Below are 26,994 nucleotides of genomic sequence, written 5' to 3' on the forward strand. Positions count from 1 at the left end.
CTCTGTGCCTGGCCTCACTTGCATTTTCCCCCGTTTGGAAAGGTGTCGGGTATTTCTGATGCCTTAGTCAGCACAGAGCAAGGAGGACCTTGACTATAGTTTCAGAGCCTTAAGCTTCACCTCATGCTCCAAATCCAAGACAGAGCAGCTGAGAATGGAGCTAGCTGTGCCACCAATTGCTTCTCTCCCATTGTTAATCCCTTTAATTCTGCCGTCCGCAGGCACCCCTCCCTTCACACTGTCCTGTTGCCCACTTGTGATATGACTGAACAAGTGGTTTTGGCTTTGAAAGGTGATTCTTAGAGACACCTCAAGTGACCCAGTCCCTGGCTTGTGGGGATGCTCTTGATGTTCATTACCATGGGGCACCAGAGATCTCCTGTGGGCTAATAACACTTTCAAGGTAGCTGCTGCTGACTCCCCTGAGATCCCGGCCTCGCTGCCAGGGTCACTAGAGGGAGCAGCATTTCAGGGCTAAGGGCAAACAGTGAGAAGCCGCCAGTCTCTTTTGGTTCTTACAGAAGGGTTTATGCTCTGGCACTTGAGTTATCAAATCGCTTTAAAGCATGGGACAACTAGCTTAGTGATGATTTTATACGTGTGTGTGTGTGTGTGTGTGTGTGTGTGTGTGTGTTTGTGTGTGTTATACGCTGTATTTCTGCTTTGCTGTATCATTCCCTGGTCAAGGCGTTATAGTTTATTTTAAAATTTGTCTATCTCTTTCACAAACCTTGAGTTTTATGGCCAAAAGGAAAAAAAAAAAAGTGAGCCACTTTTCAGTCTATGTGTACTTTTTTCACAGAGCCCTAGACTTAAACTAATTCTAATTTCTCTCTCCCCCCAAATTGATGAATTTATCAGTATCCTAAAAAGCTCATTACATTTACAAAAGAATGCTTCCTGGTGGCATGTGGATGGAGAAATCCAGCTGGGTTTGGGGGGTAAAAGCTCATGTTGGCCCTTAGCCTGCTGTAACTGTCCTGCCTGCCTCTCTAACCACCACGCTCATGCTCCTGGTGCCTGCAGAGCATAAGAAAAGCTTCTCCCCTACTGGACTCTCCCCTCATTGCTATAGGAGGGGAGTAGCAGGAAATGGAATCTGCCCTGGTCATGGGACTTTTTTGAAAGAAACAAAGCATGATCTGATGAAGAGCAGGTTAATCCTGCTATTTCATTTCCCTTTCAGAAAGGGTGGGGGCAGGATTGTGATATGAAGTATTTGGTTTCACATCTGTTCCAGGAATTATCCTCGGCATAAATCCACTTTTCTTTCAAGCATCCTGAAGCATCCCAGGGAGCTCCTCCTCCCGGGGCATGCTCCCTGCCCCCACAGTTTATTTCATGGCCACAGAGCAGCTGACAGACTCCCCGAGAAATCATCCTGTCATTGCTCTAGGAGGAGCCTTGGAAGTCAGAATTTCTGTGTGTCAGTGATATCAATTTTGTTCTCTGCTCTCCATGAAGGGTTTAGGGTAAAACCTAAACCCAGCAGTGTGGTATAATGGAAAGAGGACCCAATTTAAAAATCAAAGGAACTGGCTCTCATCTCCCATTGGCTACTATTTGTGTGATCTCGGGCAAGTCACCAAACCTCTTCAGGCTCAAAGCCCTCATCTGTGAAATTAACATCTTTGGCACTTTGAGAAATGAAGTTCAACTTGAAAATGATACAAATCTGTAATCTGTTACATGTTATGTTTATCAACCTCAGTTTAAAGTAACTTTTCAACTTTCAAATCTTATTCATGGGAAAATGAAAAATAACTTCATATGTGGCAAGGTGACTTCTAGTTTTAAAACCTGAACTTAAGGGCCAACCAAAGCAATTATTCAAACAAACACAGGCTTGTAACTAGAGTTTTTTAAAAGTTTTCTGGAACTTCTGTTTTCTGTTTCCATCTTTGAGATGTTTAGCATTCTCATGTGGCCTTTGAGTGTATGGTAGGAATTTTCTATGAATAATTATGTTCCACACACTATTAGGTGCACATAAGGAATAACAAACTAAGTGAAACACGAGATCCCCAACCTTAATTCAGAGAATAAACATATATACAAGGAAAAACAGAATTTCAGAGTGAAGCAAAAGACAAATTCATATTTTGACAAATGTTAGTATATGCAGATGGTCCCCAGCTTACAATGGTTCAGCTTATAGTTTTTTGCCTTTATGATGGTGTGAAAGCAATATGCATTCAGTAGAAACCATACTCTGAATTTTGAATCGTGCTCCTTTCCTGGCCTAGTGATTTGCATTACAATCCTCGCTCATGATGCTGGGCAGAGAACACAGCCCCCAGTCAGCCACATGACCATAGGGGTCAACAAGCAATACACTTCCAACCATTCTCTACCCAGACAACCAGTCTGTTTTTCACTGTCAGTAAAGTAGTCAACAAATTACATGAGATATTCAACACTTTATTATAAAACAGGCTTTGTATTCGTTGATTTTGCCCAACTGCAGGCTAGTGTAAGTGTTCTGAGCATGTTTAAGGTAGGCTGGGCTAAGCTATGATGTTTGGTAGATTAGGTGTATTAAGGCAGCAATGTAAATAAAACACACAATTCAAGGAACAACTGGATCAAGGGTCATATGGGGGGAAAAAATGAGAAAATAGGATCCAGCAAAGGCAGTAGTTTTAGTAACATGAAAAAGTAGTGACTTCACCTGGTATAAAATTATTCACCTGAGGCTGAAATTAAGTTCTGACTAAGATCAACCATAGCTGGACAATACTAACATCATTAAAAAGTATGGCTAATAATAAACCTTGTAAGGAGTGAATAAGGATGGTTTACTTAATCACTCAGTTTGGAGAAAAATCCACATCTTTAAAGTGTTAACCTTTAATAATATTGAGTTTTTGGTAAAGTTACCTTTCCTCTTTCTCACCTCTCTGAAAAATCCTTCTTAGTCACTCTTTTAAAGCTCTTCATCCTCTGCTTACTTGTGAATTTTCCTTCTCTAGAATCCTGCCTTTGAGAAAGGTTTATTGCAGGGCCAAGCAAGGAGAATGGGTGGCTCATGCTCAAAACCCCTAACAGTTTTTGGGGAAAAGTTTTTATAGGCAAAATTTGGGGTGAGAACTGCAGGGTGTGTGACTTTCTTCTGATTGGTTGGTAGTGAGGTAGGAGGGCGGTGCTCCAGGAATCTTGTGCTCAGCCTGAAGTTACCATCCCCCACCTGGGTGGGGGCCCTAGTTCTTTCCAGTAGTTTCAACTGACCTCCATATTTGACAGTTCCAAACCTGTACCTCCAGCCAGGGCTGTCGTGTATGGCTTCACAGATTGGTTGTGCACTGCACAATTCTGGAAATAACATATACATAAAACAGGTACGTAGCAGCCCTTCTCTGCCCAAACTTCTCCCTGGAGCCACCTCTAGACATCTCTCCTGAATCTCTCACAGTCACGTCAAACCCAGCACGTCCAAAACTGTGCTCGTCATCCTCTCAGACACACTCCCCTTATGGTCCCTCCCTGTTCACCTTCAATAAAGTAAAGCCAGAAACCTAAGAATCATTCTAGCTACTCCCCTCACCCCACATATCCCATTGGTTATCAATTATTATATTTTTCCCTTTAAACACTTCTCAGATCTTATGTCTAATCTCACTCATTTCCTCTGACTTAATTCAGACACATACCACTTTTTGTTTGAATTACTATAGTGTTTTCCATACAGATCTTTTTGCCCTCGGCCTCATTCTGATTTTATCCTCCACACTGCTAGTAGTGGTCTTTTAGAAACAGTTATAATTATGATACTTCCCCACTAAAAAGTTTTCAAAAGCTTTCTTTAAAGTGCAAATTCTTCAGTGGGTAACCAGAGCCCTTCATGGCCTACTCCCTTCTCTACCCACATTTTCCACTACTCCCCCAACACGTACCTTTAAATTCCAGTCATTCTAAACTACTTGCTACACTACCTCACACTTCCGTGCCGTTGCACAAGATGTTTCCTCTTTGTAGAAGTCCCACCTCCCCTTGGCTAACTCCGGCCATGCTTCCATTTCCAGATCTTGTCGTCTCTTCCAAAGTCCTTCACCAACCACAGTACCCACTTCCCCCTCTTACCATTAACTCCTGTAATACCCTTTGCCTTCCTCTGTAACAGAATTTTCTAAAATACATTATTATATTTCACTTGTTGACCTCTACCACCAGGTTATAAACTCCCAGAAGGATTAGGAATTATGTCATTCCCCTCTATATCACCAGTGCTTTTCATAGTGCTGGGCATTTAATAGGTATTCAGTAAGTGAATGTGGGATAAAAGATCAGTTTCTATTGCTGTTATAAGATTTAACATTCACTAAATAAGTCTCTGGACAATGTTAGATTAACTGTGCAGTGTTCACATCCTGTAAAGTTGGGCTATTTTAATAACTATGTCTATGCTGCTTTCTCTTCCTTGGACTTCTGAGAGGAAGAGAAGAAACTTCATGAAACTTCATGCCATTTTTGTAATCAGCTTCTTCCTGGTGTTCAAGGGCTGTGTTCTTTGATTCACCCAGAAACCCATGTGGGGAAAAGAAGAGGCATATAATAGAGTACCTATCTTTAATAAGCTTAAGATGTTAAATCCACTACTTGCTGACTTTAAAAAGATAAGGAGATGTAAATACAAATCTTCCAGAATTGACTCAGTAGCAAACTACTAGGGTGTATGTGCCCATACCTTATGAATTGATCATTTTCAGAATGTAGCTATTTGCTTATAATTACTTTTCATTCACCTATCACAGCCCCTAAAGGGGGAAAAAATGTAAAGTAAAGTATCAGTTAACTGTAATTTTTATTATTTTTTAAAAATTGTTTTTACCCATAACTTCAAGGAAGAAAGATGCAAATAGCAAACATATCAGGTGACATGGTACAATAGGAAAAAATCCTGGACTTGGATTCTATTACCATACTTGCCACTTAGGAACTGTGCAGTCTTGAACAAGTTAGTTGACTTCTGCAGGCTCAGTATAGTCATCTGTAAAATGAAAACACATTCATTTAGAAGTATTTTTTTAATGCCTACTATGTGTCAGGTGCTTTGCTTGGCACCTGAATTAAAATACTGTAGCTGCTGTGTCTTCTTCACGGAGTTGCTGTGAAAACTAGATGAGATATTGCATGTGAAAATGTTGTTGTTGGTGGTGGTGGTGGTGGTGGTTTTTCTATCAAGCAACACCTAGAACAGTTTCAATCTTCAGTCATCAAAGACATAATTTGGGGCAGAAAAGTACACTGATTCATTTGCAGCAAGGTATGAAGCAAAGAAAAATCGGGCCTTAACCCCAATTAACAAAGAAGTTCAAGTAGCCTCAATATCCTTTGCCCAAGCATTCCAGCTAAGACAGGTTTTTCTTTGTTGGTACATGAGGTTATTGGTTATATTCGTTATCTATTGCTGCATAACAAATTTTACTCAAAAATTATGGCTTCAAACAACAAACATTTATTATCTCACAATTTCTATGAGTCAGGCATTCTAGCTTAGCTGGGGACCTCTGGCTTAAGGTCTCTCATGAGGTTGTATCAGGCTGTCAGCTGGGAGCTGTGATCTCATCTGAAGGCCCAACTGGGGGATCTGCTTCCAAGCTCACTCATATGGTTATTGGCAGGCCTCTTTCCACTCAGTCCTCTCCAAATGGCCTCTGTATCAACTGAGATATGCCCCCTACCACATGTTCATATGTGAAATTTTAACCCCCCAGTACTTCAGAATGTGACTATATTTGGAGATAGGACCTTTAAAGGGGTGATTACGTTAAAAGGAGGCTGTTAGGGTGAGCCCTAATCCAGTCTGACTGGTGTCCTTAGAAGAAGAGGAAATTTGGACACGCAGAGAGGCGTCAGGGATTCACTCAGAGGAAAGACCCTGTGAGGACACAAGAAGAAGATGGGCATCTGCAAGCCAAGGGGAGGGGCCTCAGAAGAAACCAAACCTGCCTACACTTTGATCTTGGACTTCCAGCCTCCTGAACTGTGAGAAAATAAATTTCTGTTGTTTAAGCCAACCATTCTGTGGTATTTTCTTATGCAGCCTGGGCAAACTAATACAGCTGACTCACAACGTGGCAGCTGGCCTCCCCTGAACAAGCAATACGTGAGAGAATGAGAGAGCACCCAAGGCAGAAGCCACAGTCTTTGTACAATTTAACCTTGGAAGTGACATCCCATAACTTTTGCTGTATTCTCTTTGTAAGAAAAGAGTCAGTAAGTCTGGTCTATACTCAGGGTGGGGAGATTACATAAGGGCATGAGTATCAGGAGGCAGGAATCACAGACCATCTTAAAGGCTGCCTACCACACTAGTTTTTTTTTTCAATAAAGTAAAAATAAAAAATTAAGAGATGGGCGCATTGGCAGTTTTTACATGGTAAAGTAGGTTCAACTTCATCAAATACATGAGCACTCTGACTGATATAATCTGTAGGCCATACTAATGGTAAAGCAGGTTCAACTTCATCAAATACATGAGCACTCTGACTGATATAATCTGTAGGCCATACTACTATCCTGTGAAGCTAAGGTTCTGATCTGGCAGATAGAAATTTTTGACACTTAGGACAAGTTTTTCTGGGAGTGAAAAACAGCATTTTATGGACTAGATTGAAGAGAACTGGCACAATGGAGCCTTAAGTCTATGTCTAATACAGTGATTCTCAACCAGCGGTGCATACCAAGAGGGAAAAGAGGAGGGGAGTTACCATAAGCTTAAAAAAAAGCATAGTCAAAGTGTAATATAATTATGTATGGAGAGTGTTGAGAAATTTACAGCTTTCATAAATCAAACTGCAGAAAGTAAAATGGAACAAAATCTCCATCTGGCTGATGGAGCATAAGTCATAAAATGTCGAGAAACTACTCATCATTCTTTTATTGTTAATAGACAAAAAGAGGGATACAAGAGGGTAGCTTAGAAATGGGCGTGCAATGAACCATAATACCCAGAGAGATGATACACTTTAGAAAATCCAGTGAAAAGTAATAAAAATGATTAGTGGGCCGTATGGATTCGTTTAGAAGATAAATGTAAAGTAACAGACATATTCAGGAGCCTTTCGAGAACTAATAGGAAGATCTTTACAAGAGAAGGATAGATGATAGAGTTAAACTCAAGCTTTATTTCAAAGGATCCAGAGGACATCTGCTTTGTGGTGATAGTGAATTGACATCTGATTCCTCAGAAAGTACACTGAGCTTCCAATAGCTTTAGCCTCTAAATTTGGTAGCGTTGTCAGCTTGATTGTCTCATGTTTGTCTAACCATCAGAGTCTATGTGGCAAAGCTGTCGTTATTCCCACCTAAGGTCAAACTTCTTTTCACCTACAGCCCTCTTTTTGGTCTCTAAAATGATGCTAACGTGAGGTTAAACTCTCCCTTTCAGAGCACTCTAAGAGCTATCACTTGTAATAACATCTCCAAATATTAAGCTCCAATAACTTGGCTCCTGCTTTGCTGGAACTCCCCCTTGGGTGGCCCTTTGTTTTAAGAGAGGAAGAAGCTGTTTCCTGTTATCTCCTGGTTGCACGATAACAAGATGACAGACAGGTTCTAGGGTCCATTTCAGTTTTCCTTACAAAAAGGTGTGGAATTAGAGGGTGAGACACGGGAGGATCTCACAAGATGACCCACGCTAAAAAGGTGTCTTGGAATTTGAATAATATTTTTATGGATTACCGAAAGAGTTCCCCTGAAGTAAATGTTTATGTTGGTATGGAACAATTTTTGAAATATATTGTCAAGTGGAAGATTTTTTTTTTAATTCCACTGTAGATTATGCTCCCATCCGTGTAGAAAGGGGAGAAGGAATATATGTTTATCGTATGTTTGCTTGTATGTGCAAAGACTATTCTGAGACGGATACAGATACACACAGCAGTAACATAGCAAAGGGTCTAGGGTAGAAGAGACACTTTTAACTCTACACCCGTCTGTATTGTTTGATTTTCTTTTTTTTTAATTTGTGCAGAGATTACTTCTTTTTTTTGGTTGCGCCAGGTCTTAGTTGCAGCAGGCGGGCCCCTTAGTTGCGGCTTGCCGGCTCCTTAGCTGTGGCATGCGAACTCTTAGTTGTGGCATGCCTGTGGGATATAGTTCCCTGGCCAGGGATGGAACCCGGGCCCACTGCATTGGGAGCCTAGAGTCTTAACCACTGTGCCACCAGGGAAGTCCCCCAGATTACTTTTTAAAAATACAAATAGGAACAGTTTTTTAAGTGTGGTCAGATCTTTCTTTCTCTCCGTCCCTCTCTGCCTCTTCTTTCTCTCCATCTTTTTTCATCTCTCTTCATGTCTCTTCACAGCTTCATTAACCTCCCCCTTTCTTCTTTAAATGGTTTCTTCCATGTAGCAAGGTGAGATGGAGGGTAATTTGAGCAGCAGCTCCAGCCTTATTCTTTGCAGTTTAATGACCACAGGGTAAAAAGGACTCTTCTATGTTAGTATATATACATCCTAAGGAAGGGCTGTGATTGGCTTGGCTTGGATGACATGACCACCTCTTAAAGCAATTGCTGCGGGTAAGGGGATGGGACTTTGGCCAGTTCTGGGTCATCTGCCAGCTTTTGGGATGGAAAGGGTATAGGAGGAACATCTGTAGTCTGGCCGTAATCACCTGATTGGAATAGAGGAGGTAGGGTTATAGTTTTCCCAGAGGAAGTGAAAGGAACTAAAACCATAAGCAGATGGGAAGGGATGCTAGGCAGACAAAAACAATAGATTTCCCCCTGCTTTCCACCCTTCCTAGCATCTATACAGATATAGGGTTACATAAGACAATGTGTGCAGTAAATATCAATACTTCATATAGTACCTGAAACAGAATAAGAGATAGATCAATATATATTATTATTCAATATCTCCTTTTTAATTGTGACAAAATACACATAACACAAAATTTAGCATTTTAACCATTTTTAAGCGTACAGTTCAGTGGATTAAGGACATTCACATCATTGTACAACCATCGCCACCATCCGTTTTAGAACTTTTTTTTACCTTGCACAATTGAAACTCTGTACCCATTGAACGCTAACTCTGTTTCCCCTCCCCCACTCCCTGGCAACCACCATTCTGCTTTCTGTCTCTATGAATTTGTCTACTCTAGAGACTGCATGTAAGTGGAATCATACAGTATATGTCATTTTGTGACTGGCTTGTTTAACTCAGCATAATGTCCTCAAGGATCTTTTGTGTTGTAGCATGTGTCAGAGTTCCTTCCTTTGTAAAGGCTGAATAATATTCCATTGTTATGTGTATACCACATTTTGTTTATCCAGTCATCCATCGATGGATACTTGGGTTACTTTCACCTTTCGGCTATGTGAATAATGCTCCTGTGAACATGGATGTACAAATATCGCTCAAGACCCTGCTTTCAGTTCTTTTGGGTATATACCAAGATGTAGAATTGCTGAATTACTTACATCAGGAAACGGTTATCGCAATATGTGTAGGGAATATTTATCATCTCATATAGATACAAAATTAAAGAAATATTTTTTAAAAATTCTTTGTGATGAGAACTCTTAGGATTTACTCTCCTAACGTCTTTCATATGTAGCACACAGCAGTGTTCATTGTATTATCAAGTTGTACATTACATCCTTAGTACTTATGTATCTTGTAACTGGAAGTGTGTACCTTTTGACCACCTTCATCTAATTCCCCCTCCCTGCCTCTGGTAACCACAAATCTGACCTCTTTTTCTATGTGATTTGGTATTTCTTTACATTTCAAAATGACCACCATGATAAGTCTAGTTATGTCACCATACAAAGGTATTACATGGTTATTTACTTTATTCCCCACACTGTACATAGCCATATATGTATATATGAATGATTAATTTGCTGGTCTCTTAAGTTCAAACACGTTTTAACAACTCTGCATTTTTACTGCCCCTCCCCTCACATTTACTGTTTTTTACATCATATCATACATCCTTTTGTTTTGTGTATCCCTTAACAACTTCTTGTGGCTATAGATGATTTTACTATATACATTTGTCTTTTATCCTTCCTACTAGCTTTATACATGGCTGCTTTACTACCTTTACTGTATATTTGTCTTTACCAATGAGATTTTTCCGTTCATAATTTTCATGTTTCTAGTAGTGGCCTTTTCTTTTTCCCTTAGAGAAGTCCCTTTGACATTTCTTATAAAGCTGGCTTGGTGGCGCTGAACTCTCTGGTGGGGCTTGCTTGTAAAACTTTGGATCTCTCTATCGTATCTAAACGAAAGCCTTGTCCGGTAGAGTGCTCTTGGCTGTAGGTACATCACGCCATCCCTTCTGGCCTCTGCAAAGTTTCTGCTGCAAAGTCAGCTGACAGTGTTATGGGAGTTCCTTTGTATGTAACTTGTTGCTTTTCCCTTGCAGCTTTTAACATTCTCTATCTTTAATTTTTGCCATTTTAATTACAGTGTGTCTTGGTGTGATCTCCTTTGGGTTGATCCTGTTTGGGAGTCTCTGTGCTTCCTGGATAGTATTTTAGAAGTCAAATTTGAGATGATGGCTGAACGTTAAATTCAGAAAAGTCTTCTCAAAAGCCAGGGAGAAGTCAGAGCTGGATGTAGAGTTCAGCAATCGTCCTTGTATAGCTACCTGTTAAAACTGTCAGTGGATAAATTCTCTGAAGGAAAGGATGTAAGAAAGAGCAACAAAGTGCAAAAGAGAAAAGGAGGCAGTGGAGGAGTCCAAGGAACCAGCGTTGAGAGGAGACACCTGGGTGTTTCAGAATCTCAGAGGACCACATAGGAGAGATCAAAAGGGTGGGAATGATTGATGAACTCAGATGCTAAGATAGATGATATTTAGTTGCCTGTGAGTAAGATTTTGTTAAATGTAGTCATTTTCATACGAATACTGCCCTGTAGATTCCTTTACGATTTTCAGAATGTTTTCATGTGAATTATCTTCCAACAATCCAGTGGAGTACGCAAGTTATTATTCCTATACGAGAAAGAAAAGGAAGCTCAGAGAGACTGTGATTTTCCTAAGGTTTCTCCTGGCATCTCTCACTTTCCCCAGATGATCAGTCTTTGGGAAGCTGAAGGCACTAGTTCAGAGATGCCCGAGTCTGAGGAGGCGCGAGGGGCTGGTTGTTCCCCTCTGGTGCCCAGGCAGCTTGTCATCCCAGCACATGTGCTCTCATTCAGTGCCTCCTGGGAACAGTATCTACTGGTCTCTCTCAGCTTCCTGTGAACTGCTAAGGAATTTGATTGTCTAGACTCTAGAGCAGTGGTTTTTAAACTGTGGGTCATGACCTACGAGTGGGTCATCAAATCAATTTAGTGGGTCACAACCAGGCTCACGAGAGACCGCGGTGCATGCCTCTTCTCAACCCTGCCTTCAATAACTTCACATTGCTTACTTGAACTCGGCTGTAGTGGAAATCAGCCAACAAGACAAAGTCAGGGCTTTTGTTTGCTTATTTTACCACAGAGGGCCAGTTGTTAAACAATTACTAGCATACCACTGGTCATAACCATCAATTCTTCCTCCCTCCCCCCACAGTGGAACAGAATGGAATAGAAAGGAAAATACCAGGTCCATCTATCATAAAAGTAAGAATTGTTCTGTGAGACTTTAAGTCATAAAGCTATTTATTTGAGTGTTCATATGAGATGTATTTTTTACATCTATGCATTGCAGTAAAAAAAAAAAAAACAGAAAGTTTGAAAGTCAGCGGTTTAGGGTCCCTTCATTTACTTTCCTCAGGTAGTTGAACGTCTACTGTTCTCCTGACCCTTAGGCAAAGAACTGGTATCCAGCGCCCTTTTTGAATTAATGATGCATCTACTATAGGAGGAATGAGACTGAATTTTTATCAGGCTCAAAATAATTGTTCTAGAATAGGAAAGGTCCCTCTGTACATCAGTTCTTTTGAACTCAAAGCTATATAAAAATTTGTTCTTAAACCTCACCAAAGTTTTCCTACAGTGAGCATGAATTTATCCTATAGTCAGAAAACAGTAATCATTATTAAATTCCAAAGATTAGAAGGCTGGTGAATAGAAGAAATCAGGTTAAAGTTCATAGTATTGTGTTACTCTCTCCCTCTTCATTTCTAGAACTCTCTATAAAGAAATTAAATCTTTTTTAAACTTTATATTGTTACTGTATTTTTTATTAATTTTACTGAAGTATAGTGATGTACAATGTTCTGTTAATTTCTGCTGTACAACAAAGTGATTCAGTTATATATATTCCTTTTCATATTCTTTTCTGTTATGGTTTATCACAGGATATTGAATATAGTTCCCTGTGCTCTGCAGTAGAACCTTGTTGTTTGTCCATCTTATATATACTAGTTGGCATCTACTAATCCCCAAATCCCAATCCTTTCCCCCACAACTCCCCCCTCCTCCTTGGCAACCACAAGTCTGTTCTCTGATGTCTGCGAGTCTATTTCTGTTTCGTAGATGTGTTCATTTGTGCCATATTTTAGATTCCACATATAAGTGATATCATGGTATTTGTCTTTCTCTTTCTGATTTACTTCGCTTAGTATGATAATCTCTAGGTCCATCCATGTTGTTGCAGATGGCATTATTTCATTCTTTTTATGGCTGAGTAGTATTCCATTATATAGATATATCACATCTTCTTTATAAATAGTGCTGCTATGAACATAGGGGTGCCTGTATCTTTTCGAATTATAGTTTTGTCTGAGTATACGCACAGGAGTGGGATTGTTGGATCATATGGCAATTCTGTTTTTAGTTTTTTGAGGAACCTCCATACTGTTCTCCATAGTGGCTGCACCAATTTACATTCCTGCCAACAGTGCAAGAGAGTTCCCTTTTCTCCATACCCTCTCCAGCATTTATTATTTGTAGGTTTTTTAAATGATAGCCATTCTGAGCAACATTAGATGGTACCTCATTGTAGTTTTGATTTGCATAAGAAATTAGTTCTTTTTAAGAAAGTAAAGAAACTTTTGGTGAAATAAATCATTTCCCTTTTAATGATTTAGTGATTTATCTTATAAATCCAGATTATTTACAGGTATATTACATATAAACATTTTATATAGAGACATTATATATAAACATATAAAAATATGTAAACAAATATATAAATATATATCTCAGATATGCTTAAGTGGATTATGCTTCAAAACTAAATAGATGTAGATAGATCACAGAATTAGATCCCAAGGACTTTGATTTAGATCAGCCTTGCAATTCTTAAATTTTCAAAAAAGGGAAGTTATTAAATACTCTTATGCCAAAAAAAGCTCTATGTAAATGTGTTAAATGGTCTGCCCTTAAGATACGTTATCTGAATGTAGTTAAAAAAAAGAAACACTTTTCACTGAGTGATGTCTGAAAGTCATCCAAATAGATGTATATCTTTCTATTCCGTGCTGTAACTTTATCATGCTCATCTTAGGGTTTGCTGTAATAAGAAAGTGAACCAGAATAAGGGTAATACGGTTTTTTACAGGTTTGTAAGAATTAAATATACTTTCAGAAATCAGTTGCGTTTAATTTTCTTAGAAGAATTAGGCTTACTGTCTACATGACTTTAGTTCTTTATAGTAGAATTCCTTAAAACGGCATTTTATTAAAACTATTCAATATTCATTTGCTAGTAGGAAGTAAATCTCCCCCATGGATGGACACTTGAGCCCATGTTGGTTTTGGCGTCAAAGAGTTACACCAGGTGCTTGTATTCTTCATGAGAATTCAGAAGCATTTCTGGGAGGGCATGAGCGCTTGACGGTGCTGCTGTGGTCAGCAGCTCCCTCTCCCACGTGACTGCATTTCAGCGTCACTCAGGGGCTGCCTTTGCTCTACACAAACCCCTTGCAGCTGTGCGCAGTGCCTTTGTGTCACCCAGGCAGGGTTTCATGAAATGGATCTGATGTTCTTGTGCCTGTGTTGTTCATTCCTGCATACTAGAGCTGTGCCCAGGAAGGTGAAGGGCCAGCAGGTTGGCCCTCACTCCCCAGCTGTCCCTTTCTCCTAATGTCACTCAGGATATAAATAAAGTGATTCATTCACTGTCTTTCTTACCAAACCAGAATGCTGCCAGAGTGTACTACCAGAGCCACTCAGATCCATTGGAAAGGCCTTAGGGACAAATCTAAGGCACAATTTAAAAATTCTTTGCATTTAGGTAATTTTAAAAATGAATTTAATTTTATTTCTCCTAATCATTTCAGACCTTGGAAGGAGAAAAATAACTCCAGTTTTATGTTCATGTTGTTTGAGATCTGGGCCTTCTTTATTAGAATGGAAGTCATGATGAATTTCTGTCTTTTCTAAACTAGAAAAGCCATGATCAGATGATGTCATGGGAAATTTGCCTCCCTTTCCTTCAGACAGCTGATGGGTGGTAGAGCACTGGTCTGGGTGTGGATTGCTGCTTATCACACGGGTCTTTTGCTATTTGCAGAAGCATAGTTTGTATTGTTAGTTGGAAGTCTTTTACTTCCCATCAGGAACGCTGCTGTGCTTCTGCTCATTTCCACAGCAGTCAATGGAATATTTACCAACCAGTCCCCCTGTAAATATTTACATGGCAAAATGCTATGAGCTTGGGCCTTGTAAAGATTTGTAAGACACGGTCTCTGCCCTGAAAAGAGGGTAGCAGGGGAAATGAGGGACACGTGCAAGACAAAGTCCCCTCCCCCCCGCTACCCCCAAAAGTTTAAGAAACAATGTTTTAGGTAATTTAGGAAAAGTCTGTCCACCATTCTGCTCGGGGAACGTACACCTTAAAGTGAGCATGGAGTGTGAATCTGCTGTGCCTTCTCCACTCCTAGGTGCCTCTCACGGTGTATTTTACCTTGGCAGAATGTCAATACATGTTTAAAAATATTTTTATTCACTGTGTAACACAAGGCAGTTACTTTAGTCTGGTGCTAGGCTGGGAGAAAAATTGGGTTTGTTGGACTCTGATAGTTGCCAAACCAGTATAATGTATTTCACAGGTGCTTTAAGATTGTCAAAAGTAATTCTGATTTTATGTTTATGTTGCTTATTGACTTTAGAACTAACCTAATAAGATGTAACTGTTTATTTGATAAATGCCAAGTGAGTGTGTAAATAGGCAGTATGATGTATAGACATTTGACAAAAAAACAAGAAAGAAGTTCCACACTAGGACATCAAAGCAAAAAAGAAGATGGGATAACTTCAATGGCTGTTTTTTTAAAGTCCTACAAAAAAGAGCTGGCTTCTGATCATGGCCACAGAGGCAGTGAGGGGGGAAATGCAATAACATTATTATTCTATATATCCTTCCTGCCCTAATTACCCCAGCACTGGGTCACCAGGCAGGAGCAGGGATTAAAGCAGCTCCAGACTAGAATTATGGCAGATGTAAGGGACAACTGGCAAATCTCAAGGTGAGAGTCTAACTGGAGACCTTTCACATAAAGATGGGACCCCAAAGGGCTGTATTCTCCATGTGAAGGTTAACCAGAAATAAACCTCCCCTCCCACCTGTGCTCCACCCACTTAGGCACTGAAAGAAATTGCCTGTCTTGAACCTTGGTGGTGAGTGAGATGGAGTAGAGGACTCCCCCTTATCATTTATAACCACACACTGGCTCTCATGTAAGCTTGGGCATGAATCATATTCCCTAGGTGCTCCAAAAAACTTCAAACTGAGAATTTTGTTTAAGGTGGTCCTAAGCTAGTGGTGGCCCCAGGCATCCAGTAGCATTAAATACATATTTTTTCTGGAGAAATCCTCCTTCAACTCAAATCTCAAATAATTCCCACAGGTAACATTCTGAGAACTGTGGTATCACAGTTTAAAATTACAAAACAAAAAAGAAAACACAGCGCCATAAGCAAAAATCAGCAAAAATAACAGATAACAATATCAGACCTGCAAAGACTAAGATATTGAAATTACCAGACATGCAATTTAAAACAAAAAATTCTCATATGTTTAGAGAAATTAAAGGGGGGAATAAAAGTATGAGTAAAACCAAGAGGTTAAACTTATGACCAAGCAGATTTGAAAAAGAACTAAGTAGCACTTTCAGAATTGAAAAAATATAGTAGTTAAAGTTTAAAATTCAACGAATGGGCTTAGCTGCAGACTAGATCCAGCTGATGGGAGATTTAATGAGCTGAAGATGTATTTAAAGCAATTACCTGGAATGTAGCACAGAAAGAAAAAGTGGTGGAAAACCCAAGTGAGACGCCCTAATAGACATCTAACTGGAGTTCTGGAAGAAAAATGGGGCAGGGACAATTTTTGAAGAGCTCACAGCTAGAAATTTTCCAAAGCTAATGAAAGATACACAAATTGCTAATGAAAGATACACAAATTGCAGTGAATCACAAGAAATCCACACCTAGACACACCATACTAAAACTTTAGAATACCAAAGACAAAGAAAAGATGTTAAAAGCAGCTAGAGAGAAAAGAAGCCTTACCAAAGGAATGCCAATTTGGTTGAGAGCATACTGCTCAACAGCAAGAGTGGAACCCAAAACACAGTTTAATCTTGCCATTGATGACAAGAAACAATTACCAAACCAGAAATGTACTTAAAGCAAAAATACCTTTCAAGGATAAAGATGAAATAAAGACACTTTTCAATGCATAAAGCCCCAAAGAATTTGTCCCTACCAAACCTCCACAAAAGGAAAGAATCTAAAGAACGTATTTCAAATAGAAAAAGATGATACCAGAAAAAGGTCTGAGATGCAAGGAGGAATTATGAGCAAAGAATGTGTAAAAATATGGGCAAATGTAAACATAATAACCAGTGAAGTGATAATTACGTTCTTGTGTGGTTAAAAGAGAGAGAGGGAATGAAAATATCCAACATCAATATCATACAAATCAAGAGAGAGGGTATGATCAGAGTTAAAGTAGTCTAACCTGACATTGTACAATAAAAAGGTGAAGGTATTGATTAACTTCAGCTTTACATAGTTTATACAAATGCAAAAATGAATAGAGTAACTACTAAAAGATTAGAAATGTGAAACTTCCAAAATAGTCAAGAGGAAATGAAATGAGAAAAATAATAAATCCATAAGGATGAAAAGAAAACACAGAAAAGGTAGAACAAATAGAAAACACACTTAAGATTGTAGAAATAAATAAAAATAATAGTAATTACAAAAATATGAGTGGACTAAATGTTCCAGTGAAAGTCAAAGACTGATTCATTGGACAGATATTTACTGAGCATCTACTATGTGCTACACATTACTGTCAGCACTAGGCACACAGCACAGATCAGTGAACAAAACAACCAAAAATCCCTAATGGGAGAGATAGACAACAAACCAAATGTAACACAAATAGTACATTAGGTAGTGGTGAGTGTTCTTAGAGAAAAAGAAAAGCCATGAAAGGAGATAGAGAATAGGAGAGGCACTATTCTAAACAGAGTAGTCAAGAAGAGTGTCATTTGAGTGAAGCCCTGAAGGAGGCGAGGGAATGAGCTGGTGGTCATGAAGGGAAGGGAATTCCAGGCAGAGGGAACAGCATGAGCACATGCCTTGAAGGAGATCATGGCTGCTGTATTTGGGAAAGACAAGCACACCAGCGGGGCTGCAGTGTGGGGAGCGAAGGAGAGAGTGGGCACAGATGGGCCTCAAGAGATGACGAGGGGCCAGACTATGAAGGACCCCACGAACCAAAGCTGGTTAAAAGAGACACATCTCAAATATAAGTATATAAAAAGGATGAAAGGAAAAGGCTGGAAAACGATATACCAGGGGCATGTAGCTATAGTCATCAGACAAATAGATTTTTTTTAATATGAGTAATATTTTTTGAACATCTTTATTGGAGTATAATTGCTTTACAATGGTGTGTTAGTTTCTGCTTTATAACAAAGTGAATCAGCTATACACATACATATATCCACATATCTCCTCCCTCTTGCATCTCCATCCCACCCCTCTAGGTGGTCACAGAGCACCGAGCTGATCTCCCTGTGCTATGCGGCTGCTTCCCACGAGCTATCTGTTTTACATTTGGTAGTGTATATATGTCCATGCCACTCTCCCACTTCGTCCCAACTTACCCTTCCCCCTCCCTGTGTCCTCAAGTCCATTCTCTACATCTGCATCTTTATTCCTGTCCTGCCCCTAGGTTTTTCAGAACCATCAAAAAAACCAAACAACCCAATCCAAAAATGGGCAGAAGACCTAAATAGACATTTCTCCAAAGAAGATACACAGATTGCCAACAAACACATGGAAGGATGCTCAACATCACTAATCATCAGAGAAATGCAAATCAAAACTACGATGAGGCACCACCTCACACCAGTCAGAATGGCCATCATCAAAAACTAAACAAATCGATTTTAAGGCAAAAAGCATGTCAAGAAATAAAGAGGGGGCTTCCCTGGTGGCGCAGTGGTTGAGAGTCCGCCTGCCGATGCAGGGGACATGGGTTCGTGCCCCGGTCCGGGAAGATCCCACATGCCGTGCAGTGGCTGGGCCCGTGAGCCATGGCCGCTGAGCCTGCGCATCCGGAGCCTGTGCTCCAAACGGGAGAGGCCACAGCAGTGAGAGGCCCGCGTGCCGCAAAAAAAAAAAAAAGAAATAAAGAGGATCACTACATTATGGCTAAAAGTTCTAAAGATTCACCAGGAAAGTATTTAACTTTTTCTTGTTGACTTATTTTAACTAGTATATTTACTGACTTTTAAAATTAAATACAATGCATACTTATGAAAAATATATTGGGCAGAAATGAAGAGAACCGCAAAGAGAGATAGACAGATCCATCTTCATAATGGAATGTTTTAATGTAACTCAGTAATTGGTAGATAAAGCAGTCTTAAAATCTTGAAAACATTTTAGGAAATTTGAACCACACAGTTAACAGGCTTGATATAATAGATATGTATAGAACATCACACTAAGTAAGTGCGTAATACACATTCTTTGCAAGTGTCTGTGGAGTATTTGTGGAAACTATGTAATAGGCCTTAAATCACATTTCAAAGACCATATTCCCTGATCACAATGCCATAACAAAAAGGTAACTGGAAAATCCTCATGTGTTTAGAGATTAAGAAAGAGTTAACTCATCAGAAAAATCATAATTAGAAAATACTATTTATCAAAACCTGAGGGATATTAAAAAGTAATATTAGAGGAAAATTTATACAGTACTAGGGAAAGAGGAGAGGCTGAAAGTTAAGGTGCTAAGTATCTGACTTAAGAAGTTAAAAAAAAGAACAACAACATAAATTCAAAGATAATAAAGACAAAAGAGGAAATTAATAAAATAGAAAATGAACTCACAGTTGTGAGGAACAAATAGGGACATTATTATACATCCTTCAGAGATTAAACAGATGGTAGGAAGATACTATGGATAACCTTACTTTGATACATTTTTTAAACTTTGGTGAGATGGATACAATTTTAGTATTTAGCTTATAAAAATTTACTCAAGAAGAAATATAAAGCCCAAATATTCTTTTAATTATTAGGAAATTGAATCAAGAACAGGTCTTACCGCAAATTCAACACTAGGCTTTTATGGTTTTACTGGCCATCCAAGGATCAGATATACCAATCTTCCACAAACTGTTCCAGAGTAGCGGAAAAGAGGGAACACTTCCTAACTCTTATTATCATCTTAATATCAAACCCTAACAAAGACAGTCCCCCACCCCCCAAAAGTTCTAAAATTATAAGATCTTAATTGTGGGTATAAATGTGAAAAAGCCTGAATAGAACATTAGCAAACTGAGTCCAGCAATGTTAAAAAAGACCTCATGATCAAGTTAGGTCCATCCCAGAGATTCAAGATTGTGTAATATTTAAAAATCGACTAATGTAATTTTCTGCAGTAACAGATTAAAGGGGAAAAAAGTCATATGCTCCTCTCAATGGATACAGAATGAGCATTTGATAAATTCAATACCCTCATGACTTTAAAAAAATTCCTACCTAAGTAAGAAGAAGGGAACCTAATGATAGAGTATCTCTACAAAAAAGCAACAGTAACTATCATGCTATTAGTTGGGAAACCTTGAAAATATTCCCTTTAAGATGCAGAGCAAGACGAGGGAACCCATCACTTCTATCGAGTGTTGTACTGAAAGTCCTAGTCAGTAAAGTAGAACAAGGAAAATAAATGACCTAAGAATCATAAAGGAAGAAGCAAATCTGCCATTATTCTTACATAACGTATTTGTCTGATTGGAAACCCAAAACGAATGTTCAAGTAAATTGTTAGCTCTGTAGCTGATTCACTTTGTTATAAAGCAGAAATTAACACACCATTGTAAAGCAATTATACTCCAATAAAGATGTTAAAAAAAAATTATTAGCTCTATAGGAGTTTTCCAAAATCAATTACATTTCTGTACATCAGCAACAAACAGGTAGAGTGTGTGATTATACAAAAGATACCCTTTGTATCAAAGTTATAATCATCAAAACATATAAGGTACCTAGGGAAAAATCTAACAAAAGATATGTAAGACCTAGTATTTAAAAAATTACAAAACCCTATGGAGAGTCACTTTAAAAAAAAATTAATGGAGAGAGAAACGTGTACATAGATTAAAAGTCAGTTTGGTAAGATGTTGGTTCAGTATATGCAAATCAGTCAATGTGATACACCATATTAACAAATTAAGGAATAAAACCATATGATCATCTCAATAGATGCAGAAAAAGCTTTTGACAAAATTCAACACCCATTTATGATAAAAACTCTCTAGAAAATGGGCATAGAGGGAACCTACCTCACTATAATAAAGGCCATATATGACAGAACCACAGCAAATATCATTCTCAATGGTGAGAAACTGAAAGCATTTACACTAAGATCAGGAAAAGGACAAGGATGTCCACTCTCATCACTCTTCTTCAACATAGTTTTGGAAGCCCTAGCCACGGCAGTCAGAGAAGAAAAAGAAATAAAAGGAATACAAATTGGAAAAGAAGAAGTCAAACTGTCACTGCTTGCAGATGGCATGATACTATACATAGAAAATCCTAAAGATGCCACCAGAAAACTACTAGAACTAAGCAATGAATTTGGTAAGGTTGCAGGATGCAAAATTGATGCACAGGGAGTCCTTGGTGGCACAGTGGTTAAGAATCCACCTGCCAATGCAGGGGACACGGGTTCGAGCCCTGGTCTGGGAAGATCCCACATGCTGCGGAGCAACTAAGCCCATGTACCACAACTACTAAGCCTGCACTCTAGAGCCTACGAGCCACAACTACTGAGCCCGTGTGCCACAACTACTGAAGCCCATGCACCTAGAGCCTGTGCTGCACAACAGAAGAAGCCACCACAATGAGAAGCCCATGCACCGCAATGAAGAATAGCCCCCACTCGCTACAACTAGAGAAAGCCTGCATGCAGCAACAAAGACCCAACACAGCCAAAAATAAAATAAATAAATTTTTTAAAAATTGATGCACAGAAATCTTTTGCATTCCTATACACTAACAACAAAATATCAGAAAGAGAAATTAAGGAAATAACCCCACTTACCATTGCAACAAAAAGAATAAAATACCTAGGAATAAACCTCCCTAAGGAGGCAAAAGACTGGTACTCAGAAAACTATAAAACACTGATGAAAGAGATCAAAGATGACATAAACAGATGGAGAAATATACCATGTTCTTGGATTGGAAGAATCAATATTGTGAAAATGACTATACTACCCAAAGCAATCTACAGATTCAGTGCAATCCCTATCAAACTACCAATGGCATTCTTCACAGAATTAGAACAAAAAAGTTTACAATTTGTGTGGAAACACAAAAGACCCTGAATAGCCAAAGCAATCTTGAGAAAGAAAAACAGAGCAGGAGGAATCAGGCTCCCCAACTTCAAACTATACTACAAAGGTACAATAATCAAGACAGTATGGTACTGGCACAAAAACAGAAATATACATCAATGGAACAGGATAGAAAGCCCAGAGATAAACCCACGTACCTATGGTCACCTAATTTATGACAAATCAGGCAAGAATATACAATGGAGAAAAGACAGCCTCTTCAATAAGTGCTGCTGGGAAAACTGGGTAGCTACATGTAAAAGAATGAAATTAGAACACTCCCTAACACCATACACAAACATAATAAACTCAAAATGGATTAAAGACCCAAATGTAAGACCGGACAGTATAAAACTCTTAAAGGAAAACATAGGAAAAACACTCTGACGTAAACCACAGCAAGATCTTTGTTGACCCACCTCCTAGAGTAATGAAAATAAAAACAAAAATAAACAAATGGGACCTAATGAAACTTAAAAGCTTTTGCACAGCAAAGGAAACCATAAACAAGACAGCCCTCAGAATGGGAGAAAATATTTACAAACGAAGCCACTGACAAAGGAGTAATCTCCAAAATATACAAACAGCTAATGCAGCTCAATATCAGAAAAACAAACAACCCAATTAAAAAATGGGCAGAAGACCTAAATAGACATTTCACCAAAGAAGACATACAGATGGCCAAGAGGCACATGAAAAGATGCTCAACATGACTAATTATTGGAGAAATGCAAATCAAAACTACAATGAGGTTATCACCTCACACCAGTCAGAATAGTAGTCATCAAAAAATCTACAAACAATAAATGCTGGAGAGGGTGTGAGGAAAAGGGAACCCTCTTGCACTGTTGGTGGGAACGTAAATTGATACAGCCACTATGGAGAACAGTATGGAGGTTCCTTAAAAAACTAAAAGTAGAACTACCATATGACCCAGCAATCCCACTACCGGGCATATACCCTGAGAAAACCATAATTCAAAAGGACACATGGACCCCAATGTTCATTGCAGCACTGTTTACAATAGCCAGGACATGGAAACAACCTAAATGTCCAACGACAGATGAATGGCTAAGGAAGCTGTGGTACATATATAAAATGGAATATTAGCCATAAAAAGGAACGAAATTGGGTCATTTGTAGAGACATGGATGGACCTAGAGTCTGTCATACAGAGTGAAGTAAGCCAGAAAGAGGAAAAGAAATATCGTATATTAACACATACATGTGGAATCTAGAAAAATGGTACAGATAAATCTATTTGCAGGGCAGGAATAGAGACGTAGATGTAGGGAACGGGCATGTGGACATGGGGCAGGTGAGGAGAGTGGGGGACGAATTGGGAGATTAGGATTGACATATATACACTACCATGCGTAAAATAGATAGCTAGTGGGAACATGCTATAGAGCACAGGAAGCTCAGCTCGGTGCTCTGTGACGACCTAGATGGGTGGGATGGGGGGGTGGGGGTGGGAGGGAGGTCTAAGAGGGAGGGGATACATGTATACATATAGCTGATTCACTTCATTGTACAGCAGAAACTAACACAACATTGTAAAGCAATTATATTCCAATTTTAAAAAATTATAAAACCCTATGGAGAGTCACTTAAAAAAAATTAATGGAGAGAGAAACATGTTCATAGATTAAAAGTCAGTTTGGTAAGATGTCAGTTCATCCCAAAATTTATCTATAGATTGGCCAGGATATTAATTGTTCTTTTTTTTTTTTTTTTTTTTAACTTAAGTTGATTCTGAAATTTACATGAAAGAGAAAAGGGTCAAGCCTAACCCTTATACTCTTAAATAATGGAAATGAGAGATAGGGAGCCATGTGTGACTTGTCTTACTAGATACCAAAAATTATTATCAAGATTATTATCAAGGGAGACTTCCTTGTGTGGGAAAAAAATGAAAGTAGATCTGTTCTTCATACCCTACACAATTTTAGTTTGAATTAAAAGCTTAAATACAAAAGGCAAAAGTGTCAGTATTTTTGTAAGACGTTATAGGACAATACATTATGACCATAATGTAAGGGAAAGATTTCTTAAATTAGACCCAGAAAGTGCAGACTAGAAAGGTGAAAACTGATCAATTTGACTTTGTTCAAATTAGGAACTTCTGTTCTAAGACACCATAAAGATGTTGTGGGGTTTTTGTTTTGTGTTCCTTTTATCCTTAAGTTCTTCTCTATTAGAAATACATGCTAAAGTATTTATGAGTGAAATGATGCGTTATCTTGGGTTTTCTTTGAAGTATTCCAGGAGAAAAAACATGGGGAGAGAGATGGAACAAAAATGGTAGGACGTTGATAATTATCGAAGCTAGAGGATGAGAACAGGAAGGTGTCATACTATTCTAGTTTGTGTGTATGTTTGAAATTTTTTATTTTAAAAAGTTTTTTAAAGAAACCATCCATTTTTATGGTGACTGCCCTGGATTTTCTGCAAGTTTTAACATTTAAAACAAAATCATTTTCTGAAAAGGTCACTTGTTAAGTGTATATCTAAATGCAATCTAATTTTTATCTCTGAACAGGACTTTCCTTATAAATTAATAAATCATGAAACAACCTCTTTAAAAAAAAAAGATACCCTAAAGAGATTGAAGAAACAAGTCACAAACTTGGTGACGGTGTTTGCCACACACCCTCAAAAAATTAGTATCCAGGTATTAAGCAAAGAACTTTAAAAATCAATAAATAGTTTCTTAGATATGACATCAAAAGCATAAGCAACAAAAGAAAAAATAGACAAACTGGACATCATCAAAATTTTTAAATTTTTTGCTTCAGAGGACACCGTCGAAATGACAACCCACAGAATGGGAGAAAATATTTGCAAATTATGTATGTAATAAGGGACTTGTATCTAGAATATGTAGAGAAGTCTTAAAACTCAATGATTAAAAAGACAACTCAATTTTTTAAATGGGCAATGGATCTGAACAAGGCATTTCTGCACAGAAGATATACAGTGCCAATTAGCATATGAAAACATTCTCAATGGCATTAGCTACTAGGGAAATGCAAATCAAAAGCATAGCAGAATACCACTTCATACCCACCAGGATGGCAGTATTCAAAAAAAGACAATAACAAGTGTTGAGGATGTGGAGAAATTGGAAGCTTCATACTCTGCTTGTGGAAATGCAAAATGGTGCAACTGCTTTGGGAAACAGTTTGGCAGGTCCCCAAACCATTAAACATAGAGTTACCATTATAACCCAGCAATATGTATATAACCCAACAGAAATGAAGACATATGTCCAAACAAAAACTTCCACTTGAATGTTTTCAGCAGCATTATTAATAATATCCAAGGTGTAGAAACAGCCCAAATACCCATCAACTTATGAGTGAATAAATAAATATAGTATATATACACAATAGAGTATTATTCAGCCATTAAAAGGGATAGCATACTGATGCATGCTACAATGTGGATGACCCTTGAAAACATTATGGTAAGTGAAAGAAGCCAGACACAAAGGACCACATATTATATGATTCCACTTAATATGCAATGTCCAGAATAGGCAAATCTATAGAGACAGAAAGTAGATTAATGGTTGCCTAGGTCTGGGGGGATGAGATGTATGGGGGTGATGGCTGAGATGTGGGTTTCCATTTCCTTTCGATGAATATGTTCTAGACTTGATAGTGGTGATGGATGCACTCTGAATATACTAAAAGTCACTGAATTTTACACATTGAATGGGTAAATTGAATGGTGTGGAATTATATCTCAACCGAGCTGTTTAAAAACATCAAGAAGCAACAACTCGATAGGAAAATAAGCAAAAGGCATTTTGCAGAAGACAAAACATGTGTGTGTGATACTAGATACTTGAGAAGATGCTCAGCCTCATTCCTAATCAGTCTGCTGCTAACTAAAACCACAGTAGGGTACCACCATATCCTCACTTGATTCGCAAAAATTTTAAATTCAGGCAATACCGCTTCTCCACATGTAGAGGAGGTTGAGGTTGGGGGGGAAGCTCATCCACCGGCAGAGGGGGTATGAATTGGTACAATTGCTTTGGAAAATAAGCTGGCATTATTTTTAGAGGGTTGAAGATGCAAGTATTTATGACCCAACAATTCCACTCCTAAGTATCTATCTAAAGAAATTCTTCCAGTTGTGTACTGAGATCACATACAAGAAGAGTCACATAATAAAATAGCACTATAAAATTCAAAACCACATAAAACTAAAATAAAATGTGTAGGGATATAAGTATACGTAGTAAATAGACCTGTTTTTTAAAAGCAAACAAGGGGAAGATAAACCCAAAATTCAAGATAGTGGAAATGAGAAAGAATTGGGAGGGTCTCACAGGGGATTTAGGGTAATAGTAATGTTCCTTTTCTTAAACTGGATGGAGAAATGTAGATGTGTATTTTGGGGGTGGAGGCAGGGGGTACAAGGCAGAGCGTTATCTGATAACCCAGCACGGAGGGAAGATTTAGACAAACTCTAGAGCGTACATAGAGCAATTCTTCCATGTGGTTCAATATTGAATGCTAATAATGCTGACTCTGAGTTTCTAGAAGAGGCTAACTTACTTAGCATCTTTTATTTAAGAAGCAGAAGGGATAAAATGTTCTTATGGGGGGTCGGGAGAAACTAAGAAAACGACACAACAAAGAAGCAGCAGCAGGATGGGAGTGTTTTAGAACCGTTTCCAACAAAAGTAGTTAAAATTAATAGCTTTTTACTTCAAAGTGATCTTCATGTATTTGGGCCACAGCTACTTTATTCTTCAGTAATGCTAACTAATCCAAACATTCCTGTAAATTAGTAAAACCCCACGTGCTCATTTCAGATACTCAGTGGTTGGTTGACTTCCTCTTTTTCAGATCCCGCTCACACTAAAAGATGAAGCACAGACACGCGGAGGAGGAGCCTATCCACTACTCCACTACTCCTGGGTGCGTGACTCCAGTGAAGCATCCGCCAGTGCTGCAAGGGGTCCAGAGTATTTTTTTTTTTTTTTTGCTGTTTCAGTCCCCAGTGCCTACCAGCAGAAGTGGCAGTAGATTGTTACCTATCAGCCAATCCAGACTTTTCCTGAGACGACAGGAAAACATGTCAGCTCGGTTTCAGTGGAACTTGGCAGTGGGGACATTCAGCGGAAGCGATATATACCCCATCAGAGCACACGTGTATCTTTTACCCCTTTCACCCCTTCTCCCACCTGCTTAGGTCTTCTCTGTCCCTCT

At 38.7% G+C, this 26,994-nt stretch overlaps 1 protein-coding gene across 15 annotated transcripts in view; it reads left to right on the top strand.

Moving 5' to 3' along the window:
- The window catches only part of TTLL5 (tubulin tyrosine ligase like 5), a 305,509-nt gene extending 278,764 nt beyond the window's left edge, over window positions 1-26,745 (top strand). For 14 of the 15 annotated variants that reach the window (XM_022576495.3, XM_022576493.3, XM_022576497.3 and 11 more), the window contains one exon: window positions 26,632-26,745. In XM_022576495.3, the coding sequence (XP_022432203.1) occupies window positions 26,632-26,654 (23 nt within the window). In that variant the 3' untranslated portion in view covers window positions 26,655-26,745. Of the gene's footprint in view, window positions 26,018-26,631 lie in introns of those variants that run through there. The other variant, XM_089907984.1, reaches the window with a different exon arrangement.
- Window positions 26,746-26,994: the final 249 nt, after the last annotated feature.

The sequence above is a fragment of the Delphinapterus leucas genome, chromosome 2 (genome assembly GCF_059928025.1).
Source record: "Delphinapterus leucas isolate spDelLeu-1000000601 "Yukka" chromosome 2, BTC_Dleu_Yukka2, whole genome shotgun sequence".
Taxonomy (NCBI): Eukaryota; Metazoa; Chordata; class Mammalia; order Artiodactyla; family Monodontidae; genus Delphinapterus; species Delphinapterus leucas.